Source organism: Ursus arctos, unplaced genomic scaffold (genome assembly GCF_023065955.2).
Source record: "Ursus arctos isolate Adak ecotype North America unplaced genomic scaffold, UrsArc2.0 scaffold_12, whole genome shotgun sequence".
In the NCBI taxonomy this organism is placed as follows: Eukaryota; Metazoa; Chordata; class Mammalia; order Carnivora; family Ursidae; genus Ursus; species Ursus arctos.
This window is the reverse complement of record NW_026622786.1, coordinates 48,947,959-48,960,936: the sequence shown is the minus strand read 5'-3', so window position 1 is coordinate 48,960,936 and position 12,978 is coordinate 48,947,959. Positions and strand designations below refer to the sequence as shown.

At 35.4% G+C, this 12,978-nt stretch overlaps 1 protein-coding gene across 2 annotated transcripts in view; it reads left to right on the top strand.

Moving 5' to 3' along the window:
* Positions 1-12,978, top strand: part of LRRC7 (leucine rich repeat containing 7) — a 508,428-nt gene that overhangs the window by 193,928 nt on the left and 301,522 nt on the right. For both annotated transcript variants that reach the window (XM_057310572.1, XM_057310571.1), the window contains exon 3: positions 866-1,068. In XM_057310572.1, coding sequence (XP_057166555.1) covers positions 866-1,068 — 203 coding nt within the window. The remainder of the gene's footprint in view (positions 1-865; positions 1,069-12,978) is intronic.

Below are 12,978 nucleotides of genomic sequence, written 5' to 3'. Positions count from 1 at the left end.
CCAAGACAAATGCAAAATGAATAGAACACGGTTCCTACTCTCAAGAGCCTTATAGTCTAGAAGAATAACATGAAAATCAATAGATTTAGTAAAGTGCTGTAAGTGACATGGTACAAGCCTGTGTAAGATTTCATGACAGTTGGTCAGTTTAACCTAGACAAAGATGTTACAGGAATTTCTACCATGATTATAAGTTGTTTTCTCCCATTAAGGTCATAAGATTCATAAAGATAGGTTCTCATTTGGAAGCAAAAAACCAATCCATCTCTAATCTGTAGCTCCAATAGAATAGAAGCTTCATGAAAACAGGGAATTTGTTCAATTCATCACTCTATCCCAGTACTAGATCAGTGCCTGGAACATAGTGATTATTCAGTAAATATATGTTAATTAATGGAATGAATTTGTGGGTCAAAAGAGGTCATCATAAACCTTAGGGGTGAAACTTGAATACCAACAAATTCCAAATATTTCTGTTCTGCAGTGTAATTTAGTAAAATTTAAAAACATATAGATTTGTGTGTCAAGTGAGAATGTAAACATAGTAATTGCATTGCCCTGAGTCAGGATTGTAATCTGGCTAGATTCTGCCATTCCAAAACTGTGTGATGATGGGAAATCTCTTAACCTCTCTGACTTCTGTTTCTTTGTTTGTTAAATGGGAATGAAACCTATCTCACATACCTTGCAGGGCTATTCAAGTATTAAGTGATGTAATGCATGTACATGTCCTATATAAACTTCAAACCATTATATAATTATAAAATATATACCAAAATTAAATTTCTAAGGCTTTAATATTATAGGAATGCCCTCCAAAGTCAGTCAATTAAGCAGGTTTTTTTTTCCTGTTTTTTTTCTTCAGTGCAGTGCCTGGAGATGACCACCAAACGGAAAATCATCGGCCGACTGGTGCCGTGCCGATGTTTCCGAGGTGAAGAAGAAATCATCTCAGTTTTAGACTACTCCCACTGCAGTCTTCAGCAGGTGCCAAAGGAGGTCTTTAACTTTGAGCGGACGTTAGAGGAACTTTATCTAGATGCCAATCAAATTGAAGAGCTACCCAAGGTAATCTTTGACAACCTAAAATATACACTGTAGATGAGTATTTCATAATATCCGAAGACTTGGCATAATGATAATGTTAACAATAGCCTTCTCTCTGGACAATTGGCAAGTTGTTCAAACTGATATAACTTTCCCCAATATTCTTGTTGGTACCTTTTAATACCACTTCATTTGTAACTTAATGTGATATATTAATGACCAGTTGAACTCCACGGACATCATCATTTTATGAATTATACCTTATTTTATTTGTTTTTTTAAAGATTTTATTTTCATTTATTTGAGAGAGAAGGAGAGTGCGAGAGAGAGCACAAGCAGGGGGAGAGGCAGAGGGACAAGCAGACTCCTTGCTGAGTGGAGAGCCTGATGCAGGGCTCTATCCCAGGAGCCTGGGATCATGACCTGAGCCAAAGACAGACGCTTAATCGATTGAGCCACCCAGATGCCCCTGAATTACGCCTTATTTTAATTTAAAATGGCCTCCATGAAAATACAGATTGAGATCAATATCAATGTGTTGAGATCAATAGCTTATGTTTGGAAAAGAAAGGAAAGATATGACCCTCTATTCCAGAAGTGAAATTTTTATGTTGTAGGATAAGGAAACATTGTTTTAAAACCTTGAAATATATGTTCCAAGTCTAAGAAGTACTTTTACACACACACACACAGTTAATACTATTATGAAAAACATGCTATTATTTCTGGAATTTGGAATCTTTGATTATTACAGACATCACTGAATATATGGCATACAAGTATAAGCAGAGTATAGCTAAAAATTTAACTAATATAGAACTTTGCACACACACTGCCATTATGACATTGTGCTGTGCAAAGAAAATATCTCCTGCCTCCTGTTCTCCACTGCAGAAAAGATTGGATGATTAAAGATTAGCTAACACAGACTAAGGCCACACAGCAGAGAGGCTCAAAATCTAAACCACCATATATTAATGATCATCTAGATAAGTGACTCACATTAAGTAGCTGGTATAGCATTTACCTGTGAAGGATTTACATAATGACTCAGAGGGAAAAAATGTCTTGCAATACATTTCTATTGCTTATGCTAAAAAAAATGCATATTAAATACCCAGGAACCAGGAAAGGAAACTTCCATAATAAAAACTCACTTCATTATCAAATTCTGAGTATAATGTGCTGATCAAACCAAATCATGAATAATTGTTTTCACTTAGGATTATAAATTATGGTATTAATATAATACTTTAGAGGCAGGAATTATTTAATATGTACTTCAAAACCAATATACTTCATTTTTGACAACCAAAGTATATAGCGCCGTCTTGGATTTTGGATCAGGAGGTCTGGGTGAGGCTTAAAAAGAGTTTTAACTGTATGGAGTGCCGTGTAGACGCATATCAAGTAGAGGCTGGCTTGAAATGGGCTGTTTCTCCCAAAGGCTATGAACTTCTGGAGGGCAGAGTTGGCATCTTATTCATCTCTGCCTCCCTGTACACATGGTGATGTTCACATAATGGGTATTCAGTCTCTTTCTTGTCACTGCCAGTGGAACAATGCAGAGAATTTCATGTACTACAGGACTTGATTAGCAAAATGACATAAACATTAAACAACTCATAAATGTGACATTTAGCTCTAATTTAGAAAAATAAGTATTTTTTTAGAGCAGTCCCATCTAAGATTGCCAGATAAATAAGGGACATCCATTGAAATTTGAATTTTAAACTAAAAACTGGAATATTTTTGGTATAATTATGCCCCCAAAATGCATTTGATATACTTATACTAAAAAAAAAAAATGGTTATTTAACTTGGCATCCTGTATTTTTATTTGCTGAATCTTGAGAGCCCTAAGCCAATCTAGTTATTTAAAGTCTTTTTCTAGATCCATGCAACAGATTCTGTAAGAAAAATAGCAAAAACATGGTTTATCAATCAAGTGTTTATTTAATATCTATATTACTACACGGTGTTTGAAGCCTTAGGAGGGTACAAGAGAAATCAATCTCAATTCTTACTCTCAAGGATCTAACCACCTAATCACAGAGAAAACTGAAGCATTAGAGACCAAAATGATAATGTGTAATCAGAGCCAAAGAGCCAAATACCATTGAAGAGAAAAGTTTCATTCTTGCAGGGGGTCCAGGAAGGCTTGACCAAAAGGTAAAGATGCAAAAGTTAAGATGTACATACAGAGAGGGCGAGGAGAGGGACAGTAGAGCTGTGAAGAGTCTGGAACAGCAGGGAGTGCCAACACTAGTAAGGGAATGCCAACAATATGTAAGTAGAGTAGGGAGAGCATGGAGAACCCAGATTATGAAAGGCATTGAGAGTCACTAAGCATTGTTTGACTCGATGAATTATGCAGATAGTGTCATTGGAGAATCTTATGTATCACGTAAGTCACCAGGAGCCTACGTAAGCTTGGATTAACAATACATAAAAATAATACAAGTGAACCAAAGACTCAATATGATTTCCCAGTGTATTGATTTGAGAAGAAATTGTTATCTTTGGTTATTGGTATGCTTTATATATTTCAAAGATCTTTCACATAATCTCTCAAGGTTTCTTTGAGTTCCCAAATTCAAGGTGTTGCTTTCATAAAACAGCTCTGTGTTACTTTCTTCTAATGTATTTGATATTGAGATATGATCTAAATTATCTGACGTTGAGATATCACAATTGTACATGAATATATTTGTGCATATTAGAAAAACAAGAAGTTAAACAAAAACTCTCTGTTTTTCTGAGAAAGACAAGAAAGTCCTAACTTATCCTTAGGTCTCATTGGCCTTAATTGTGTTACATGTTTATTGCTGATGCAGTCCCTTTGCTATAGAATCCACTATGCCAAGAAAATGAGATTACCTTGATTGAATTAAACAATGATGGGCCACCTCTGTGGATTTGTGATTGCTGGCCACAACATAAAGGGAAGGAGTGCAAGGACTGTGGGGAGATTACCACAGTGTACACTGCAAAGAAAATGTTATACAGTCATTGTTTCATGAGGAAAAGTAGACAAAGTATTGAGTTTCTAGGGCATTTAATCTTCAAATTTAAATTAAATAAAACCTTTTTTGTCTCCAATTTTATTTCATTGTTTTCTTTATGTTTCCCTGGCATTGTTACCATGGTGATCTCAAATTTGTTGAGTAAATGAGATCACTATTTGTATTTTTGGTATTACATTATGAAAAGAATTACCTTTATAATTTTTTTTTATTTTTTTCTTTCTGATATTTTATTCAGAGAATATTCTAGCTGGCTAAGAATTGCTACTGTAAGATGTTATACAACAGGTATAGAATAGAGTCAAGGTTAATGACATTAGAAAAAGATATGTCAAGACTGTGTCAGAAAAGATGCAAAAATAGATATGAAAGAACAGGAAGTTGTTTTATTAGGAATGGTTCAATCTGTGTTACTTAATTTGCTGTAGTAAAAGGTAAAAGTACAAAATGACATGCCTTTCACACAGTAACAGAAAACCCACACAGCTTATAATTTAGTACTGTTTTGCTTGTTATTTTGAACCAGGAACTTAAAATTATAGACAGAGTAATAGACCATAACAGGTGCATATTATATATGAAGTAGTGTTGGAAGACAAAAGTTTAAAAAAAAAAAAAAGCAATAAAGAGAAAAATTGCTGGGAAACCTCTTAAAACTGAAGAGGAACCTTTAAAAAGAGAATAGAAATAATTTGGAAAAGCTAATATGTGACCAAAATTGAAAGACATAGAGAGTGAATTTGACAGATGAGGTCATTTTAACCACATGTAAAAGAGGGTAGAATGAAATCTGAAGCACCAGACTTAGAAAATTTTTTCCATATTAAACTTTACAATCTACCCTTGAAATATTTTAGAGATTAAGAACGTGACCTTTGGACCCAGACAAACATGGGATTAGATTTTAGCAGTGCTGTTGGGAAGATATTTTATTTTCTGGGAGTTTCAGTTTCTTCATTAGCAAAAATGGGAAAATAATCAAGGTTGCTGGTGGTGAGATAGATGATAGATGATAAGTAGATAAATAAATAAATGAGTATTGGGTGAGATAATGCATATGAAATACCTGGAATAGAGAAATATCCAATAATCAGTATTCATCATTCTCCTATCACAGTTGAAGGATAATTCCCATGTTAATTACCCCGAGTAAAACTAAAGTAAGATTTTGTAACATCTCAAGATAGTTCTGGGCATTGACTCTCTAACAAAAAATTATGTGGCATGACTTAACTCTGAAATCTCCAAAGACAGCTTCTAGGAAATCAATTCCCTGCCTAAAATGGGTGTAGTTTTTTGACTCTACCAGCTGCATCAACACATTTGTGATAACACCACCGTTTATGCAGAAAATTTCCCTGACTCACAGAATCACAATGTTGTATTATATTTGAATAGATGCAACTTTGAAGATTATTTAATTTAGCCCTCAATTATTACTAATAAGCAAATTCAGGCCAGAAAAGTTAATTAACTTCTTTTAGGCCACATGGGATGTTAGATTCCTATCCAAAACTATTACCAAACACCGTGTATTCATTAGGATAGAATAGGTTATGCTACAGTAACAAAAAGTTAAAAGCTCAGTGTGTAACTGAAAAAAAGTTTTACTTGGTTTCCTGTGAGTGTTGGCAGGAAGCCCTGCCCTTTAGAAACCCAATGTTAACTAATCTAACTGTCCACCCAAGGCAGAAATGTCCACTTATTTCTCTCACAACAGTCATCCAACCTCTTCATAAATATTTCTATTAATGAAAGAAAGCACTAAATTTAGAAGCAGACCATTTTATTATTGGAAAGTTTGGGTTATTAGAATGGTCTGCAATATGTTAATTATGTTTACCCATACCCATCCATGTATCTAATCATCTAAAACTGGGCTAGGCACTTGGGGTGATACAAAGATTATTAAGTCATGCCTTCTCTGGACAAAGAACTATGCTTCTTGCATTACTGCCCTGATCCTTCAGATATTTTAAAGGAATTCATATACTTTGCCTTAAAGTTCTGTTTTTCCAAAACAAGTTTCCAAAATTTTTTGACATTTTTCAAAGACACGTTTTCTAAATGCTTCCCCATCTTAGTTACATTCCTCTGGACACATTATAATTATTAGCTTGGTTTTAGACATTGATACAGCAAATAAAAATATCTGTCCACACGGAGGTATTCAACAGAGAAATAAACAAAATGTAATGGAACTGAGGAGAGAGGTCAGAGTTGGAGATGGATTTAAGAGTTAGCCACTTAGAGGTGAGAATTAAAACCGGGAGACAAGATAATGTCCCTGAGAAAGAAAGGAAAAAGAAAATTGCTGAAAAACAAATAATTAAACTATAAAAAGCAAAATGACAGTACAAACCCACCATGGGAACTTGCCTAGAAGTTACCTGTGTTTTCCCCAGTAGTCATGGCAACTGTGTGTACAGGGGTAAAATTCGGGAATTTTATTATGCTCATGTAGGTAAAAACTCCATGGGTAAGAGGAATATGGTATCTCAATTGATTTTGATCTGGATATCTATAGCTTACAAAAACCTATTGGCTCATAATGAATAGAAGAAAAGGATGTAACCTCGGCTGTGTGGTACTATCAAAACTAATTCTGGAAATTTCCCATCTTCCAAGTCATTTAAAATTTAAGGTCATGAGCATTTTACTTGTAAAATATGAGTTTTATATATGAGAAAAGAGAGGTTCTAGCTTCCTATCAGAATGCCATAAAGCACTCAGAGGGACACAAAACGGGTGAGATATAGGGAAGTCATACAACTATTTTTAAATAATTAGGAAGAAGACCAAAGAAACATATTAATTTGAATATTAAACTATACATTCTTAAAACTTGCTAATTTTCTGGAGGCATATTGATAATGCCAGAAAAAAATGCCCCCATATCTAACAGTTGCTTCTCCAGGGCAACAGACAGGCACTGGGGAGCCAGGAGCCAGGCAAGGGCTACATTAAAAACCATTGCTTGGTGCCCACTGTTCCATGGTTTCCACTCATACAGGGCTGTGTAGCTGAAGCATTGGTCACCCAATATGAAGCAGTCAGGAATTTATCAAAGGGGGGATATTTTAGACTGATGAAAATTTTGTCATGGCATGGCTTCAGTCACTAAGCCCCGAATAGCAGAAATCCTCATTGACTCTGCAGAAAATAAATGAGCAGCAAAAATGCACCTGAATTGTGCCAGCAGCCAGCAGGTAAAATAGAGCTCAGAGTTAATGACCGGCAAATGGGCTATGACAACTGTATTGTAGCGTTTGTCCTGAGCCTCCACAGAAAAGCCAAGCAAGCTCTCTGCTCAGAGACTTGGCCCCTGCTTTTCCCTCTGCCACCATTCCACATGGCCTGTGCCTTCTTCATTTCCTTCAGTCCTCTGCTCAAACAGCACCTTACCAAAGAAGTTTTTCCCATTATCGTATATGGAATAATAATACTCATCACCACCACCACTTGTTTCCCCCAACAAAATTTAAGACTTAAGCTGTTCTCTGGATTTCTTGTACAATTCAATTGTGTTAACGAGTATTAAGATACTGCCTCAATACTTTATCATTGTTATAAAACGTCAGCATAGATAGCTTCCTCCAATATGATATCTGTTATTTTTATTTTACGAAGAGTAAGACGTTTGACAGTGGCCAGAGGTAAGGAAGGTCAGGAAGAGTTAGAGCCTTTCAGCACAGGTCACAGAAAATAAAATTCTCTCATTTTATAGTGGTTTGTTTGTTTAATTTTTGATGCAATTCTGGGGGTTGAAGTGAGGTGGGGTAATTTTTGAGCCTCCTCTGCAATCCGTGACCTAATACCATGCATTCTGCTTTTTTTTTTTTTTTTTCTTTCAAACTCTGAGTACTTTGTCCATATAGATTAGATCTGCCATGTGATATTTTCTCAAGTTACGGAATGTGTTCTCTGACTCTAAAACAGTCAAAGGTAACAAAGGAAGGGTGTCATGAAGCGTACTTTTACATGCATGGGGATGGAGAAGGAATAAATCTTCTAAAATCGCTTTTGAACTTTATGTTTTGTGATTCACTCATTTGAGATTCCTTTTATTTATTTTATTTTATTTTTTTATTTTATTTTAAAGACTTTACTTATTTATTTATTATTTGACAGCACAGAGAGAGAGAGAGAGTGCGCAAGCATGCGCATGGGAGCACAAGCAAGGAGATTGGCAGGCAGGGGGAGAAGGAGAAGTAGGCTCCCTTCTCAGCATGGAGCCCAATGCCAGGCCTGATCTCAGGACCCTGGGATCATGACCTGAGCAGAAGGCAGATGCTTAACTGACTGAGCCACCCTGGCACCCTAAGATTCCTTTTAAATAGATAAAAATGATAGAAGCATTATGACAAGAGTAGTGACTGTAATCACTGGTTATTATCATGTAAGTACTACAATATAATGTAAAGACGTCTGGAGAAAGAGGGCCTTATTTAACACAAGTTCTGATACTAATTAACCATGAAACATCAGACATATTATTTAACCCCTTTGAACTTTAGCTTCTTCATTTGCGGTAGATGCTAACAGATTTGTTCCTGTTCATTTCTGAAGATTGTGATGAGGATCAAATAATATAAAGTATCTGAAAATACTATGAAAACAGTAGAATGAAAAGTAACTCTTGAGTTAAGTGAAATGGCTTCTTTTGGTAAAGATGAACATTTATTGGAAATATATCAGGGGCTCATTAACTTAATAGGATCCTGGAGAACTTTACATGAGAAAAGGATAAGAAACAAGAGAGCTTTGGCTTGCTGCACAGAATCCTGCTCGGTAGCAGTATGGGCCACACTGCTGCTCTTGTGAGGAATGCAATCTCCAAACACCTCCGTGCAATCATGATGTTTGTTCAAGATTCAAATTCCAGTTGCCTCCCCAATTAATATGCAATGAGAGATGCCCTTAAAAGGAAGGTCAAGGTTCTAAAGGAAAGAGAAGAATGGCTGCTCAACAAGCAAAAAACAGTGTCCTCCAATGTTATACATATCGTATATCTTCAATTTAATTGATTCCTTTTTTCTTTTTATTCACTGATATTTGCTACCTCTGATTTAGGAGTCTGAAGGCATGTTTTTCTCAGGCCTTTAAATAAAATTATTTGAAATCAAGGTCACTTGCTAGTTTTGTGAGAAATCTAATGAGATCAAAGGAGCCACAGAAAAAATATTTTAGGGTGACAAATTTAGAGATGTTAGTTCATAATTCTGATTTTAGTTTATCAAAATTTGAATGATAATTGATTCTTTTGTCTTCTACTCAAAAGGAATCTTTTAAAATGAAAGGCACTACTTTTATCACTATTGTTGCTGATTAAACAATTGTCATGATTGAGAAATATGAAAAGCCTTACTCTAGATTAAACATGGCCTAAATTTACAAATGGAGAGCATAAACATACTTGTTCAATAAAGTTGCCTCATTTTTTTAAATTGCGCATTAACAAATAATTTCTTAAGTAAATGTCTTTCAGAAACTCAGAATTATCCATAACCTTGGCATTTTACATAAGGAGCCCCACATATATCTATGGAGGGCCCTCCTAAGATCCTGGGCTTAAATAAGGGGGGAAAAAAAAGACCTTTTCAACTCTGTAACCCCCTCAAAGATATTCATGGTGCACCACTCTCTCCTCTGGTGCCAAAGGTATAGAATTTATCTGAGTATATAAAACCATCTCCAGAATGAAGCTCACATGAGTGATGCATACATAATCAAAATTTGACTCTGTTTAATCTCTTGCCTGAAGCATCTTTCTCCAAATGTGTTCTTTTATTGCAGTTATTTTGGCATTCAAATGCATAGCTTTTTTCAATAAATAAATAATATACGTGGATTCCATAGGGGCTCAAGAGAAAATGAGATGAAGGACAAATTTGTAAAAAACATAGTTTATATGTGGAAAATTTTAGATCATTTTTGTCTTACTCTGATTTCTATTTTTATTTAAAATGTTTTACTGTTTCAAAGGTTTATAGTATCAACATCTCTTATTTATGTGTCAGTGAGAAACTAGGACATCCAGAGTACCCTAGTCATTTTTTGAATTGTTTTATAATCTTCCAACTGAGGTCTTACTCATCATATCACTTTTTTTCATCCTATTACTTATTTCTATCCTTTACCCAATATCAAATTTTATTGAAACCTGAATAAGCAGCCCATTTGCTGATTTTTACTGCCAATTTTTTGAAATGGTATAAAAAATATTAGGTAAAATATATTCATTGATTTGTTCATTCATCCAGCAAACATTTCTTGAGTACCAGTTATGTGCAAACAACTGTTCTAGGTACCAGAAATACATTATGGAGCAAGACCTACAAGTTCCTATTTTCACAAAATCTACATTGCTGGAAAAAAGAATGGAAGTAATTTTTAAAAGAAAATGTTAGTTAACAGCAAGTGCCATGATGAAAATAAAGGAGGGCAATTATGTTGAGTTTTGAATGGCAGAGAGGAGTCAACCATGCAGATATGAGAAAGAACATTCCTGGGAGAAGGAATATTCAAGGGCAGGAATGAGAGTGGCATGTTCAAGGAACAGAAGGAAGGTAGGGGTGTAATGAGTGAGAGGAAAAGCAGTACAAGATGCAGATTTTAAGGAAAGGGGTGATGTGAAATAACATATTTGTAAAATACCACTCTGGCTGCAGTATGGGAATACATTTTGGCTAGTGGACAGTGAAGATGAGATTAGAGACTACAGTAGTTATTCAGGTGAGAAGGTGGTGGCTTCAACTAGGTTGAGAGTAGTTAGGAAAAAGAAGCATTTTAGACTAAGCTTTGTCAGTAAAGTTAATAGGATTTGCTAATGGCATGGATTTGAGAGATTGAAGAGAAGGACCTGCATAGAGATTTAGAAAGAGTTGCTGTTGCTAAAAGAAAAGAAGAGGAGAGAAAGGGCTGCTGTGGGTATAGAAGGAAACCATGTGTTGTCTTGGAAGCCAGAAGAGAACAGAAGGTGTTTTAAGAAGAGGGAGTGGTAAACTAAGAGACTGACTAAAATGACAGAGGAGGGACCAATGTATTTGCTAGTGTGGAAGTAATTAGTGACCCTGATAAGAGTAGTAGGGCAAAAACCCAATGAAATGGATTGAAAAGAAAATGATGGAGTTACACATCTTTCTTAAAAGGCTATACTGTGAAGGAGAGCAGAGAAATGAGATAAGCTAGAGAGAAGTTTGAGGTAAAGATAAGTATTTTGTTTATTTGTTTGTTTTCAAGGTCAATGACATTAAAGCACATTTGTACACTAATGAGAATAAATTAGAAGAAAATAATTCCAAGTCCTGAAAGCAAAAGGACATAGGATTTACAGAATGCATGAAGTGGTTGCCTTTGAGAGGAACAGGCATGCTTCCCCATTTTAATGAGAGAGAAAGAAGAAAATATAGGTACAGATGATGCTGGTTTGTAGGACTTGAGGGACAGGTAGGATATGAAATTTGATTCAAATGATAGAGGTCTCAATGTGTTAAAGAAATGCTTGAACCATTGAACTGATAGCATGGGAAGTGGCGATCTTTAAGTGAGCAGATAAGGTGGAAGAACGGGGTGCATGAAGTTTAGGATTACAGAGGAATATAATTTACAAAGGGAATTGAGGTCCTTAAATGTATAAAGTAACTATATTTTGTAAAGTTATTTTTGAGTTGGGGGTAGTCCAAAAACAGATGCAAGAGGCAAGTTAAAATTACATTAGCTTATATGCCTGGACCAGTATGCTAGCTGTAGAAACAGAAAAGAAGAAAACAACTGACAGAGCAAGTAAGGAGAAGGCAGGAAGTACAATGGATATTTATTGAGCACCTACTGTGTGCCTGGCCCTTCATATGCAATAATAGCTCTTTTGTCCTCAGAACAACCTTGACAAACAGGTTTTGTTTTCTTCATTTTAAATGTAAGGGCACTGAAGCACAATGAGGTTAAAGAATTTACCAAAGGTTTTACAACTAAGAAACACAAATTTGGCCTATATCACTCCAGATCCTTTTCAATTCACTAATCCGAAGGAAGACCTTTCAGAATTTGGCATTTTACTAGATTCGGGAATGAACAAGGAGGGATTAAAGATGATAAGATTTTCATCCTGGAGACCTGAGAAAGTAACGCTATTAAAAAATACATTGGAAGAGGTTACTATATAGAAAAATATGACAAATTGTGTTTTAGATGCATACTATGTGTTATTAGCTAAGATTCTTAAAAAGATACCAGAAGATAGTAATAGATCTGAAACAGCCTCATCCGATCAGGACCAGCAATACATATCTATTCTTTACCCAAAGATCTGAAACAAGCAGCCATGTTTTGTTCTGGCCTGCCTATTCTTTTTTTTTTTTTTTTTTTTCCTTTAATGAATTAGTGGTCAACTTATAAAATATCAGATTTTATCAAACAGTACAGATTCCTGGCTTGTCTTTAAAGAAAAAAAAAAGGGAAGAAGGAAGATCTGGTAGAGTCCGTATTCCTAATTGTTAACAATTAAGTAAAAATTGTTGGGCTCATTTGATGAAGCAGATCTAGTTTCCCACAGATTCCACCCAAGCTGCCCCTAGCACTGAAGTTACCTAGCTCCCGCAGAAAATTGGAGTTTGCAACCTATTACAGATATTTACTAATTTTTTCATGAAAAAAATATTTATTTACTTTGTGCCTGATACTTCCCTAGTCACTGAGAAAACAGCTGTTGAATAGATGTATGTACTCTGTAGCATGAAAGGCAGACATTGAACAAGTAATTGTTTCAAGTGTGCCATTTATTATGATGGGTGGAGAAGCAATGGGTGTTTTGGAAACATTTTTGGAGCATCTTTCCTGAGGAATGACATTGCAACTAAGACTTAAGGACAGTAAGGGTTCACCAGAAGAGGAGAGAGCTGTGTTT